The following is a 16,180-nucleotide window of genomic DNA, read 5'->3' on the forward strand; positions in this document are numbered from 1 at the left end:
TTTTAATGGTCCAAGATTTTACCTTTGTATTTAAAGTATATTACATGCCCCACCAATAAGTTTTTAAAACCTTTATCTTGAAGATTGGTGATAGACAGCTGTGCCTCTCTCAGCTGATTTTCGATTTCCCGCTTCTCCTCTTTGGTGACTTCCCAGGACATTTTCACTTTGCTCAGCTCCTTCTTCAGAGCACTTTCTTCGTGCTGATCCTGAATCTGTTTTACCTGCACATAACAACAAATGGCATGGCTGAATAGTTCAGACTAGTCCAGAATAAGTGGAGTTGAATCTTAGTCCAGTGTATGCATAAACCTTTTTGAAAAGCGCTGGATAAAAATGACAAAAGGATGCCAGATGGCAGCAGTGAAGACTGGAATCAGGTAAGCCAAATCTAACTGGAACGCAACACTGATCTCCTAAAACAGGTGATCTGTTCAGGCACCAGCTCCCTGTGACCCAGAACTGGATAAGAAGGTTAGATAACAGGTGAATGGATAAATAGATGAACTGATACTTTCAGCTGAAATAAAAATCCAGGTAGCCTTAGCCTAATCAGTCCTGAAAGTACTGAAAAGAATAAACTGACATTGGAGGGAACAGAAACAAAAAAGTTAGAAAATACACATGTGGTGCGCATCCAGGGACTAACATAACTGCTTTTACAGATTGTGCAGCTTTAGTTTTTGTTTGTTTACTTCAGACGCAAATAGATAATAACACATCTTTCTCATCTCTATATATATAAAATCCAACTTCTGTCTGTCTGTCTGCCTGCCTGTCTGTCTGCTTTTCACGAGAAAACTACTTAACGGATTTAGATCGGAAAAGGGTGGAGTGCCCTCTCAGGGTTGGGAGCGAGATCCTGCCTCAAGTGGAGGAGTTCAAGCATCTTGGGGTCTTGTTCACGAGTGAGGGAAGAATGGAGCGTGAGATCGACAGGCGGATCGGTGCGGCGTCTGCAGTAATGCGGGCTCTGCATCGGTCTGTCGTGGTGAAAAAGGAGCTGAGCCGTAAGGCAAAGCTCTCAATTTACCAGTCGATCTATGTTCCTACCCTCACCTATGGTCATGAGCTATGGGTAGTGACCGAAAGAACGAGATCGCGAATACAAGCGGCTGAAATGAGTTTCCTCCGCAGGGTGTCTGGGCTCTCCCTTAAAGATAGGGTGAGAAGCTCAGTCATCCGGGAGGGGCTCAGAGTAGAGCCGCTGCTCCTCCGCATCGAGAGGAGTCAGATGAGGTGGCTCGGGCATCTGATCAGGATGCCTCCTGGACGCCTCCCTGGTGAGGTGTTCCGGGCACGTCTAACCGGGAGGAGGCCCCGGGGATGACCCAGGACACGCTGGAGGGACTATGTCTCCCGGCTGACCTGGGAACGCCTTGGGATTCTCCCGGATGAGCTAGAAGAAGTGGCCAGGGAGAGGGAAGTCTGGGCATCTCTGCTCAAGCTGCTGCCCCCGCGACCCGACCTCGGATAAGCGGAAGAGGATGGATGGATGGATTTAGATCGGGTTTTTTTCTAGAATTTGCTTGAACATTCCAGTTGATTTTGTGACTTTTCTTATTGCGCTATGTATCATAGCTCACTTGTGGTACCGATTTATTTGCACGAATCCGAGAGACATGTAGTGAGCTGAGGGGAATGGGGTGAGGCACTCGTCACTCATGCACCAGCCTCGGGGCGTGTACCTTACCTCCACTTAGCTAGCAAACGTGAAAACTACTTCACGAATTTAGATCGGGATTTTTTTCTAGAATTTGCTTGAACATTCCAGTTGATTTTGCAACTTCTCTCATCGTGCTAAGAATTATAGTTCGCTTGCAGGAGTGATATAGTCGCACTAATCCAAGACAGAGGCTGCGGGCCAAGGGGAGGGGGAAGCGTGACATCAGGAGTAGAGAGCTGGGTGTTGCCCTCTTCACTGTCCTGTTTCACTACTACGTGGACAGAGCCATGGGGGACAGTTAGTTATACATACAGTACATCTCACAATGGTTTTTTGTCAAATATAGCTACTGTAAGGTGCAACTTGGTTTCTTGAGTAGAAAAACGGGTTTCAGCATTTCTAATGTAATTACAAAGGCTCCTCTAAAGACCAATTAGTATTTAAACCTGATAAACTAAGGATGAGTTAGGTTAGTTTAATGTTAGGACACTAGAGTAACGGCTGCAGCATGGGGCTTTGCAATCACATGTGAATAATAATAAATTCAAAGTCAATCATTTCAAGTAGTAATAGCTGTTTGCAATGTAAGTCTTGGCTATATTTTTAAATTCTTGATAAGAAAAGAATCAATTTTTGTCAAAACCCAGAACATTTCTGTGTGATTCCAAACTATTGAATGCTATTATATATCACAAGGTAATTTGAAACAGTAAATTATTAAGTAATTGCAGGTCAAATCGAATTTTTCTTAGTTTTAAGAGATTTCGAGAATTCCCCGATGCTTTTTTAAATGGAAATGTTTGAAATTAAAACAGAATGTATTTTCCCAAAAGATTTCCTTGAAGAATAAATGTTTAAGATTTCAACAAAATCAGTCCTCTGAGAACTGAGTTGTTTCCAGCATGCAGACAGTAGGGTGATGATTTGATACTTTTTATTTCACGTGAGCACACCTAATACAGAGAAGAAGAAGTACAAGTATACATCTTTGATATAGTATACCAATGCTGATCCTACAAAATGTTTTATGTTTCTATTCTTGTGTTCAATTGATTTATTTAAAGTTTTGTCCCATTGTGTGTTCAGTTATTCAGCTCAAAATGAGAGGATTTGGAATATGCCTCTAGTGTGTTTTTAAATCTACATTTTAATGTGGGATATTTGCACTTAAGTAGAAGTAGGGAAGAATATCTTAAGCTCTACCCTGATGAAATGCTTTTGTAGCTTCTTTATAACAGTTTACCAAATAGTGATTTTGTTTTGTTTTGTTTGTTTGGTTATCTGAGAAAATGTATTAGGGGCAATATTTATGATTTTTCTGGAATCTGAAATTTGGTAACCAAAAAGAGAATGAAGAGTAACAGACTTAAAGGCCCTCTGGAACAGCTATACAGAAAAATGAAGTATGCAGTGCTCTCTCCATGGTGCTGAATTTGGGTGCACCTACCCAGGAATTAATTCTGTTTCTTATTTCATTAATGTGTTGCTCCCTTTCAATTTTTACTATATGTCTAATTTACATAAAACTGTTTCTATGTATATCTTTTTTGAAATTTGTGCCCATTTTGTTCCAAAATCAAAGTAAACTGGAAAGTGTTAGTCAAAGCACATTGTGAAACAATTAACCCACAAGTAGTCAGCTGATGGTAGAATAACTTTAACACATGATGGCTCTCTCAGAAGCTGATAGGCTGTTTATTGCACAAATCAGATTAGGTAAAGACCTGCACATCACTTTGATATGAACATTGGCTCTGGAAATTGAGACAAACAATACAGATCTGCTCATCCTCATAATACAAATGCTCTATTATGGCTTACAGAGACACATATAAATCCATTTAAAAGCTCAACTTCCATTCTGTTTTACTGGATAAATGACTTTGAAACAAAGATGAACAAATGAAAACCTTCATCTCTTCCCACACTCACCCCAGAGTCTACTGTGCAGTGGCCCTTTAGACTTGTTGCAAAGTCGACTTGAGGTGTAGGAAAAGGATGGAAAATGGCATTTAACCTTATGAAATTCAACTATAATTAAGATTATTTATAATCATAAATAAATTATTTATATGCAAATGAAAATGGGACATTTAGAGCAAGGCAAAAAATCATAATCAATCAAAAGAACATAAGAAATTTCACAGACAACAGGAGACCATTCAGTCCATCAAGCTTGTTAGTTTAGCTAATAGCTAAGCTGTCCAAATGTCCCATCCAGATACTTCTTCAAGGTTGTAGGACAAACAGGCATTGCCCATTCTTCTAGGCTTTTAATGGCACACTTTGAGAAAACAGATTTAACAAAGATCCAGCTCTGCCTTCCCCACTTGTTTTGCAGACTAAGTGACTGAACTCCAGCATGTACGTACCACGATCAGCTTGGACTTCATTTAATAACAAAGGTGTAAATGAGTTGGTGAAATGACATCTGACTTATTGGTAAGCCTGGCTTGAAAAGAACAGAACGTTGTTACAAAATCAGCTTTTTTTTTTGTAAATTATTTAAATAAAAGAAACTTAAATACTCTCTGAATTAATTACTTTTCTACTGATATTACAATGGTTGAATTTTGATTTGTTAGTATTGATTTAATCATTGTTTGTTTTTCAGTTTTTTTCAGTCCATTTGACCTTTTTCATTGCACTCATCTTTGGAGACTTAGTATGCGATATCATATTTAAGGACTTATTATATATCTACTGTATGTTATGTAAGCTCGACTGATTTATTTTTTTATTATTTATTCATTTTTATTCTTGCCTAAGTTAACTTGTTTTTCTTTTCTTCTGTTTCTTTTACATCTGGTTAATAAATGTCATTGTTTTTGTTGTTCAGCTGGGAAGCAAGATTGCACAATGTGGATAAAGATCCTGGGGTTTGAATACCATGCTTGGATCTTGCATGTGAGAAATTTCCTTATCGTGATTGCATTAGGTTAGGAATTGAGGTCATTTTGTAAAAACATTTTAAAGAGCAACTTTACCTGTAATAACAGATGCATCTTTACATGTATTTTAATTTAATTAATAGTTTTAACTAACTTTATTTTTGATAAATGATTGGAAAAGTTCAATTTTAGTAGCATTTTAGTTATATTTGTTTACATGACGGCGTTGACTTCCATCATATAAACTCGCGATTGCGTTGGTGATGTTTTGATAGTTACATTTTTACATATGCACCGTTGTCAGTCTACATTATCACTTTGTCGATAAACGCTGTCTTGTTGTGTGTAGTATAGTTACCTTTTTTTCCAAGTAGACCCTAGTGGTAGGTTTGCTTTTAACCTTTTGACTCTGATCTTTGCGGTCGACTTCTGATTAACATCTTGCCCTTTGATTCTTGGTTGTCTGATTATGTTTGACCTCCCAGTTGTTACCTATTTATGTTGCTGACTTTGATACCATCCCCTGGTCCCTACACAAAAAAATCCTCAGCCATTTACATGTTCCTTAACACCAACCTTCTGCATACCCTTCAAAAAACATACTCCATTCAAAGAGGATTATGATGTTGGTAATAGAGAACTGGCCTTGGAAGATCTCAATAATCTTATGTATTTACAGTACAACCTGCAAAGAGGCTACATTGTCTCTGTTTTTACTAGATTAATTTCTTTATTTACTATAGTGCTGGGGACCGAGATTTAAAGTCTCATGCCTTATCTCATCAATATGATGAATCTGAAGAATCAGTAGAACAGCGTTTCTCAACCTTTAAGTATTTGCGACCCGAGTTTTCATAACAGTTTTAATGGAGCCACCCTAATGTTTTTTTGAACCCCTAATAAAATGTATTCCTATATTTTTTTCTGCCGATACACTGCTACAAGTTTAAATTTCCCTACAGATAGCGATATTACGCCACATATGGCAACATTCGTGCCCCCTTTTTTGTTACTACAGTTTGAGAACTGCTGCACTAGAATATGAAAATATTTTACTGAAACACATTTTTAGCAACCATATCCTTTGAGGGTCCCATAGTTTTAAAAGGATTACATAAAAATTCTCAACAAAAGGCTCCCATACTAGAGAGTGTTCCAAACAAGTTAAAATGTGTTTCTAAATCCAATAAAAATATTCTTTTTAGGGGACATGATTCACTTTAAGCTGATCATCCAAGCATCTCAAAAATCTTAGAATTAATAAACTGCTATTTTCGGTGGCCATTAATTAGTGTAATCAAGTTCAGGAAATCCTTTGGGCTTATTGTAACCCAATTGTCCATCAACATGACCATGGAGGTGACCGATATCGACTTTAGTAGAGCTATCCCCCATTTCATGGCAATACCACTTGTAAGAGCGAATGTTAGAAAGTTAAAGTTTTGAGTTAAACTCATATTAATGTTTGCTTAATTTGAATAGAATATAATTTCTTCCATAGTCATAGACAATGGTATGGTCTTTTCCCCCTATAAGTTAGTAAGAGATAGAACCTTCTTGCTATAACTGAGAAACAGTGTGGTAATAGCTTATTTGTTGTGTTTAGAGCAGGTCCCAGTAAACAGGGACTTGAAAGACCCATTTTCAACTTAGAAATGGGATAAGCATACAGTGTTCTGACCGTCTTGAAATGGTTCAGAAACGTTTTGAAATGGTTCAGAAACATTAAGCAAATAGTAATGATTTGAGATGTAACAAGATTTAAGCTTTGAACAGAACTTTTCTTAATAAGAATTTTCCTTTTTTGCTATTTTAATTTTCTATTTTGTGTGAACTGTTTTACTTTGAATTTTACCTAAACTTTTAAAAACGAAGATATTTTGTCTGTGGAATCATTTCTACGCATCAGGTTTTTGTTGAATCCCATTTTTTGAGTTAGAGCTGCTGAACTTTGGTAACTTTGGAAAAACGCAGCTACACCACTTTTTATTTATCAGTTATCAAGGAACATCTTTTTTAACATCACTCTTTGAATGTCTGAATGAGTTTAAACCCTCTGCATTACCTAATGGTTACTGTTATTAGTATATTTCTAGTTTATTTGAATATCCTACTTCTCCGTTGCAGAAACCTCTGCTAAAATACTTTTGGATAAAAAGAAGCAGGTTGCCTTTACTAATTGGGATCATCTTTGAGTGATCCATGCCATGCTGAGTGCAGCAGTAAAGAAATGACAAGCCTTGCACTTCAATTTAATTACCCTTGTGTCAGACTGAGTTCTAGTGTTTTGATGCCTGTGTCACATTCTGGCTAAGTAGTTGTGGTTGAAACCTTAAAGGTTGCAGGTTCAGACCCTATTTCAGCAGACACCAGACTTTTTTTTACCTGATTTTTGTCCTCCTGCTTAAGTTCCTCCAACATCTTGTTCAACTCTGCCACTTGGTTTAAGGCCATCAGCAGCTGCTGGCCCGGTTCAGCATTCTGGAGAATGATCATGCTCTGACGTGAGGCCTCTTTCTCTTTTACCAACATCTGTGGGAAAAAAACGGTATTAGACCTGGCTGATTTCAATACGTACTTAGAGACAGCAGAACACTGTAAGAAATGCAGAAATTGGTTTCACATTTTAACTGCAAATAAAAATGTTGCAGATCTCAGAAGATTAGAGCAAAGGGCTCACATTACATTCTGAGGAATAATTCTGACAAACATTTTTATAAACATCACCCCAAGGATTGTTATAACGTTCTTCCCCTCTACTTTTATAAGTGTAGCACATCGAGATAATTAAACGTGATCAGCATGAGAACTGTTTGAACCACTGCCCATCTATGAGGTGCAGCCCTTCAGCCAACCAAATCATTCACTTCTGCCATACAGTACTGTGCAAAAGTTTTAAGCATTTTAGACAGTCCACCAAAATATTTGTCTTAAACTTAATTTATGTCATTTGGATTAGTGCATTTATAGAAAAAAAGTGTATCTTAGAGTTTCAAACATACTTTTGCAAAACGTGATGCAATACAATAAGATATTTAAATGTTCTTAAAGAATGAAACTGAAATAATAATACACTACTTTCCAGTTAAAAGATATGAAATCTTTGTAGGCTTCTAGCCCAGTGCTCGATGAAGGTGCCAGTGATCAATGACATCATGTGTAGGTTGAACCAAAGTGATCAACTGAAACAGAAACTGCCATGTAGAGGAAATAAAACATACCAAAGGAACACTCAGACTAAATAGGTGAGGTTGTGGTAGATATGGAAGCTCAACCTGCAAATATTTCACCAAGACAGAGTCAGCATAGAGACAAAATACATTGTGGTCAGCTGCCATTGTCAAGGTCTGTCCCAAGCATACACTTCATACATACAGACAGTTGTTTCCAGATGTGCTGTCCAAGCTCTTCTGCAGAAGCACAAACAAATGGACATGGTTGAGGACTCGAAGAGAAATGTTTGGCCACGAAAGCTAAGTTCAGCAAATGAAAAGTTTATTAAGCTGACTTCCCTTCAAAACTGGAAGATGTCCAACACTATTGGGAGAAACCACTGGGATCTACAGTCTGGAGAAGTCTTATTAGAAGTCGATTTCATGGAAGTGTAAAGGATGGAAATAAAGCCAAATGACGCACCTACACAGGAAAACACAAGGACTTGGGTGCAGAAAAATGGCAGTAGCTGTCCTGGACAGATGAGTCAAGCAGAAGGCATCTTGGCCTCCAAAAGGCTAGAGAATAGTACATGAATGGATGCAGGCAATACTGAAGCACAATAGAGATTCTCTGCAGGTCTGGACTGTATTTCCACAAATGGAGTTGGTGATTTCATCCTGAGAAGTACAGACAGACTCTTAACCATCATGCAGAGCCGTCAGAGAGGCATCTGAATGGCCGCAGCTCCACTCTGCAGCACCCCAAACATTCATCCAAAATTATAAACAAAATATCTGCAATGAAAAGGCGGATAGAGAATCCTTCAACAGATGGTATGGCTCCCCACAGAGCCCTGATCTCAACAACATCTCACCAGTCTTGGATTACATGCAAAGACTGAAGCAAATAAGATAGATAAAGTCTGCAGTGGAACTGACCACGTGAGTACCTTCAGAAACTCCATGACAGCCGACCTGCTGTTTTTAAGGTAAATGGAGGACACCCCAAATGTTGATTTAATTTGTTTGTTTTTGTGTGTGTGTTTACTGAACAAACTAAATTTATTGATTAATAACAATTATTCACAACATTATTTCTGAAAATATACCTGTTTTATAGCAATTTTTCACAAGTGCCTAAAGTGCTTGCACAGTATGCCTTTCAAGGACCACTGTTTAAAATTGTTCTCTCATCTTTGCCCTATAACAAGGTCATCTATCATGCTTTCCTTTAAATATATAACAGATTAAAAATAAAGTTGATCAAATCAGGTCAGATATGTCCTATCTTAACTGTCCATGGAGCAGAGAACGAGAAATATGAAGTATTCCCTCAAAGATGCTCAGATGTCCCAAAGGTTAGCAGTGGTCCAAGTAAATTCAATTAACCAATGACACTCTATAGAAGCTCTGTAGAACTTTTGAACATTTCCTCACGTTTTTTGTTATTTGTGTGACATTCTGTTCCCAATATGTGTAACAGAAATTTAAGATATCACAACAGTTTGTTCCCTAGCAGTGATGCTCTTTTATGGTTTACTCCAAACAGAGCTGATAGGGGATTGAGGACTGTTATGAATCCCAGACAGTCTGCTAAGTGAAGATGTGCTGTTATTTAATTTTTTTCCAATAAGGTCTGAGCGGGTGATAGTCCCAAAACATGCAGGTCTTGAAGTGGGCACCTGACCACAATTACTGTCTTGGCTTGGGCCCATTTTGCAGTTTGAGTTTTGTAAGACGGGTGTCTATGTTTTTTATAAACTCAATAAGTGTGTATTTTCTCAAGGGATGACTTCCATTCATAATCCAAAAATCTTATTCTTGTTCATATGGATATGTCAAATTATCTAGAGGCACACTCTTTTTCTATAGTTTGGAGATGCTACTTTTATCTTTATCTCAGCTACAATACTTTTTACAGTAGACATTGGAGGATGCTTAGGAAAGCTGACCAGGCTTCTTTTGGCAAGGACTGAAACTTGCATAAGAATCGTGTTGATAGGAAATTATATTGGAAGCCCATCCATCCATCCATTATCCAATCCGCTATATCCTAACACAGGGTCATGGGGGTCTACTGGAGCCAATCCCAGCCAACACAGGGCACAAAGCAGGAACAAATACCTGGGCAGGTTGCCAGCCCACCGCAGGACACACACACACAACACACAACACACACTAGGGACAATTTAGGATCGCCAATGCACCTAATCTGCATGTCTTTGGACTGTGGGAGGAAATGGAAGCCCAATTATTCAAGGTAAATAAAAATCTCTAAAACTTTCAATACTGTTCTAGGCAATAAATGTTGTTTAATTTAGGGATGTCTTGTTAAAAAATAAATATTGCCTCTTAAGGGTGTGATTGACAAAAACAGGTGCCATCTGCATTAGTGCTAAACAATGTGTGTTAAACCACCAAATTTCTATTTAGTTGCCAGTAATTCATAGCACAAAGTGAAACACACACTGAGGATTTCCTGTGCATGGCTAATCCAGCAGGTCCAAAAAAGAATTTCTTCCTGATTCCTTCAAGTTACAGATTTTGAAGGACAGTATTGGCAAAGCGACAGGTTAATCCTACTCTTCACCAGCAGAGGGCAGCAAATAACCTCAGAAAAGTCAAACCACTGACCCCGGCAAAAATGTTTTCTGCCAAAGAAATATTGTAAGAAGTAATAAGAGTAGGAGTAGTCTTTCCACATGTACAGAACAGTGAAATTTGTATATATGATGAAGCAGTTGTGTATGTGATTCCATTGCTAACAATGTCTAGAAAAGATGTCTAGCTTGTACTCTGCATTTCATGTACTACATAACATATGTCTAGCAGCTCCTCCAGACACAGATTATCAATGACTATCCACCTTGTCTGTGTGTCTATCTGTGTGTCTGTCCGTTGCTATGTCTTTGTGATTCCAAACGATGGTGGCTCACAAACAGTTTTAACATTATCATTCCAATAGATGGTGCAGGGCGGCACGGTGGCGCAGTGGGTAGCGCTGCTGCCTCGCAGTTGGGAGATCTGGGGACCTGGGTTCGATTCCCGGGTCCTCCCTGCGTGGAGTTTGCATGTTCTCCCCGTGTCTGCGTGGGTTTCCTCCGGGCGCTCCGGTTTCCTCCCACAGTCCAAAGACATGCAGGTTAGGTAGATTGGCGATTCTAAATTGGCCCTAGTGTGTGCTTGGTGTGTGGGTGTGTTTGTGTGTGTCCTGCGGTGGGTTGGCACCCTGCCCAGGATTGTTTCCTGCCTTGTGCCCTGTGTTGGCTGGGATTGGCTCCAGCAGACCCCCGTGACCCTGTGTTTGGATTCAGCGGGTTGGACAATGGATGGATGGATGGATAGATGGTGCATCACAAACATTAGCACTTCTTTTATGAATCCCATGCCAAATGGCATATATGAAAGACATATGCAATGCATGGTTCACTGCAAACATTAACACTGAGATCTACATTGATTACTTACATTTCAACTCGACTTAGACGGATATCACAGCTAATTATTACTTAAATTAACAGTGCAATGTCAGGGTGGCACAACAATGTATGAATATATTTAAACTTTATATAGCAGATTAATTTAAAAAATGAGACCAGTTCAAAAACAGTACAAGTCTAGACAAATCGGTACAAATTGATTTCAGAATGTGATAATTAATCCCAGTGACTCAGTAAAATGAGACATTCCAGCAGACTTGACTTCTAACCTGTATTGTCCAAACTAAACCCACATGTGATACTGTCATATCAAAGGTAGACAAACACTTGTTCGAGTGAATCAGAATCAGAGTATCTTTATTGTCAAAATATAAATAAATATAATTACAAAAAGATAAGAAAGGATAAGAAGAAACAAGGTAGAACACAAAGATTCAACATAAGACCTTAATTGCACATGAACACTATTGTACAAGATGTCATCTATTGCACTGCTGCATTGGAGCTGATTAGGTGACATTCAGTGCCCTGATAGCAACGGGGTAGAAACTGTTATTCAGTCCATTAGTCTTTGTTTTGATGCTCATATATTTTTTTGCCTGATGGCAACTGTTGGAACATTTCAATAAGCGGGGTGTGTGGAGTCTTTTAAGATGTTTTCTGCTTTCCTGAGGCAGCGAGAGCTGTGCGGTTCATCCAGAGCGGGTAAAGAACAGCCGATGATCTGCTGGGCAGTGCCACATCCTCTTCTAAAATTAGATGCTGTGCCTTACTAGCCGAGAAGTTAACAAAGTGGGTTTTAAGCCTTGCTATAGACATAAATCTTTTAGCCAGGTATTGTTTAGCATGTAGAGATGTATACATGTAGGTTTAAAATGATCACAAAGTAACCGTTTAAGATACATCATGTATTTCATGTATTTATGTAGTGTTTCATGAGGATGCTGGTATCCTTCAACATCTGCAATAAGATGTTGCAGATGTTCTATCAGATGGTTGTGGTGAGCACCCTCTTCTACACGGTGGTGTGCTGGGGAGGCAGCATAAAGAAGAAGGACGCCTCACGCCTGGATAAACTGGTGAGGAAGGCAGGCTCTATTGTTGGTACGGAGCTGGACAGTTTGACATCTATGGCGCAGCGACGGGCGCTCAGCAGGCTCCTATTAATAATGGAGAATCCACTGCATCCACTAAACAGTATCATCTCCAGACAGAGGAGCAGCTTCAGCGACAGACTGCTGTCACTGTCCTGCTCCACTGACAGACTGAGGAGAACGTTCCTCCCCCACACTATGCGACTCTTCAATTCCACCTGGGGGGGTAAACGTTAACATTATTGAAAGTTATTGTCTGTCTGTATACCTGCATTGTTATCACTCTTTAATTTAATATTGTTCTTTATCAGTATGCTGCTGCTGGAGTATGGGAATTTCCCCTTGGGATTAGTAAAGTATCTATCTATCTATCTATCTATCTATCTATCTATCTATCTATCTATCTATCTATCTATCTATCTATTATTTGTATCCAATGTTGTATGTGCTTTGTTTTTCTTTCTGAATTTCCATGAAACACATTGATCATGGGAAAGGCACTATAAAAATAAAATGTATTATTATTATTATTATTATTATTATTATTATTATTATTATTATTAGAGTCTACAGCAGAACAAATTTAGTGGGCATAACCTTTTGTTTAAATCAGTATTCACATTCCAGATCCTCGCTGCATTTCCTCCATACGTCTGCATGGGTTTCCTCCCACAATCCAAAGAGATGCAGGTTATGTGGATTGGCGTTGCTAAATTGGCCCTAATGGGTGTGTGTGTGTGCGATTGTGTTCTCCTGTGATGGACTGGCACCCTGCCCATGGTTTGTTCCTGATGTGAGCCATATGCTTGCTGGGATAGCCCCCTATGACACTGCACAGGATTAATCAGGCTTATAAAATGGTATGGTATGGTAAGATAGTACAAGGTGTATGTACAGACTCTGAAAGAGTTGGGAAAGTATCAGGAGGAGATTCAAAGACGTTAATAATACAAGTGAATGTAATTTACCCAAATTTAAAAAGATCTTTCACCAACTTCAAAACACTAATAAAAAAATAATAGTTCTTTGGACTAAAAATAAAGTTCTATAAACCAGGAGAAAATAATGATAGCACTCTACCACTAAGTGTATCCAGTGTTGGATGGTTTTGAATTGCACACACCGATCTTTATATGGTTGCTCATGCGCAATCCTGGAGCATTACCACAGCAACTTTTAACGCTAATGTCTCAAAATGGTGGCACCCATGACCAAACAAAATTTTGTCACGGCAAAACTTATTTATTCTGCTTTTTCAGGAATCATAAGAGAAAAGTAGAGGCCCAAATTGAATTCTTCAGGTAAAAAGAAAAAAAGAAAAATAAACATATACTTTGTTCAAAATGCTTCAGGATACACTATAAATTATTAATGAACAAACACCAATCATAATAGTGCGATGACACGACATACACAACTCAGTATTTTTGCTTTACCTCAGAGTGCATACGCCACAGACAAAAGCAAACAGAATGGCATCCTACTCAACACAATGTCACAGGCAGGGGTGGATCCCAAGTTCACAGGATCCTGGGACTGACAAGACACCGGGAGCCCCATCACTGCCAGGATCCAGAACCAAACTACTGTACAAGCACATCAAATAATAAGTGCATTACATAACCAAATGCAGATGTTTATTTGTATAATAGAATATCAAAAACAATCTAATAATTTAATTATATTAGCTGTGTAGATAGCACATGCTACATACTGTAACTTAACAATGATAATTTGTATTGGGATTAGCATGCTTTACATTAAGCAAAAACACAATATCCCATAAACACTTTGCATTCAATACAATTGAGAAAAGCAGTGATAACAAATTGTGAAATAACGTGATCATGGTTTGGCTGCCTACTTTCCTCTCAAGTCACTATTTCACTCGAACTGAGATTATCCTTTGCTAAAGCCAAATAAATGGTGTGGCCAGACTCACAACATCCAATGTGCAGCCGGTACTAAGGTTTACCTGAGTGACTCTGTACAGCTACAAACATTTTTATCGATCAATCACAAATAAGACAGCTCCCATAAGCACACATGCACAACACCCAAGATAAAACACTGAACATAAAGACATAGCAATGTAAGAAATTTAACAAATGAGAGGAGACTATTCAGTTCATCAAACTTGTTTGTTCAGCTAACAGCTAAGCTGTCTCAATATCTCATCCAGATTCTTCTAAAAGGTTGTCAAGGTTTGTTCTTCAACCACAAGTCTCTGTAGTTTGTTGCTGATTCCCACAACTCTTTGCGTAAAGAAGTGCTTCCTGGCTTCAGCCATAAATGCAGTTCCCTTTATTTTTCACTGGTGTCCTCGAGTATGTGATTCATCATTAAGTTGAAAGAGTCTCCTCTGCTTGAGACTAAACAGGTCTAATTTTCTGAGTTTGTCAGAGTACGACATGTCCTGGAATGCTCTTGGTTGCTCACCTCTGCACAGCTTTGAGTGCTGCAGTAACTTTCCTGTAGAGTGGTGACCAGAAATGCACATAATACTCCAGATGTACTGTCACTAGTGTATTACATAGTCTAATCATAACATCCCTCGATTTATATTCAACAGTTTTTATGATATGACCCAACATTTTATGTGCCATAAGAGCTTCTGCACATTGCTTAGATGATGAAAATTGCAGTAATGTGCAAAAGTTTTAGGCAGGTGTGAAAAAATGCTGTAAACAAAGAATGCTTTCAAAAATGGAAGTGTTAATCATTTATTTTCATCAATCAACAAAATGCAATGAATGAACAAAAGAGAAATCTAAATCAAATCAATATTTGGTGTGACCACCCTTTGCCTTCAAAACAGCATCAATTCTTCTAGGTACACTTGCACACAGTTTTTGAAGGAACTCGGCTGGTAGGTTGTTCCAGACATCTTGGAGAACTAACCACAGATCTTCTGTGGATGTAAGCTTCCTCACATCCTTCTGTCTCTTCATGTAATCCCAGACACACTCGATGATGTTGAGATCAGAGCTCTGAGGGGGCCATACCATCACTTCCAGGACTTCTTGTTCTTCTTTACGCTGAAGATAGTTCTTAATGACTTTGGCTGTACGTTTGGGGTCGTTGTCCTGCTGCAGAATAAATTTGGGGCCAATCATATGCCTCCCTGATGGTATTGCATGATGGATAAGTGTCTGTCTGTATTTCTCAGCATTGAGAACACCATTAATCCTGACCAAATCTCCAACTCCATTTGCAGAAATGCAGTCCCATATGTTCAAGGAACCTCCACCATGCTTCACTGTTGCCTGCAGACACTCATTATTGTACTGCTCTCCAGCACTGCCTTCTGCCTTCTGCTACAGCCAAATACTTCAAATTTTGACTCATCAGTCCAGAGCACCTGCTGCCATTTTTCTGCACTCCAGTTCCTACGTTTTCGTGCATACTGGAGTCGCTTGGCCTTGTTTCCACGTCGGAGGTATGGCTTTTTGGCTGCAACTCTTCCATGAAGACCACTTCTGGCCAGACTTCTCCGGACAGTAGATGTGTGTACCTGGGTCCCACTGGTTTCTGCCAGTTCTGAGCTGATGGCATTGCTGGACATCTTCCGATTTCGAAGGGTAATAAGCTTGATGTGTCTTTCATCTGCTGCACTAAGTTTCCTTGGCCAACCACTGTGCCTACGATCCTCAATGTTGTCCGTTTCTTTGTGCTTTTTCAAAAGAGCTTGAACAGCACATCTTGAAGTCCCAGTCTGCTTTGAAATCTTTGTCTGGGAGAGACCTTGCTGATGCAGTATAACTACCTTGTGTCTTGTTGCTGTGTTCAATCTTGCCATGACATGACACTGTCTTCCACAACCTCACCTTGGTAGCAGAGTTTGGCTGTTCCTCACCCAGTTTTAAGCCTCCTACACAGCTGTTTCTGTTTCAGTTAATGACTGTGTTTCAGCCTACGTGTGACATTGATGATC

At 39.0% G+C, this 16,180-nt stretch overlaps 1 protein-coding gene across 1 annotated transcript in view; it reads right to left on the bottom strand.

Moving 5' to 3' along the window:
- The window catches only part of shtn2 (shootin 2), a 109,350-nt gene that overhangs the window by 25,564 nt on the left and 67,606 nt on the right, over positions 1–16,180 (bottom strand). Inside the window, exons 9-10 of the mRNA XM_028801444.2 lie at positions 6,943–7,089; positions 71–224 (exon numbers count right to left, since the gene is read on the bottom strand). Coding sequence (XP_028657277.2) covers positions 71–224; positions 6,943–7,089 — 301 coding nt within the window. The remainder of the gene's footprint in view (positions 1–70; positions 225–6,942; positions 7,090–16,180) is intronic.

The sequence above is a fragment of the Erpetoichthys calabaricus genome, chromosome 5 (genome assembly GCF_900747795.2).
Source record: "Erpetoichthys calabaricus chromosome 5, fErpCal1.3, whole genome shotgun sequence".
In the NCBI taxonomy this organism is placed as follows: Eukaryota; Metazoa; Chordata; class Cladistia; order Polypteriformes; family Polypteridae; genus Erpetoichthys; species Erpetoichthys calabaricus.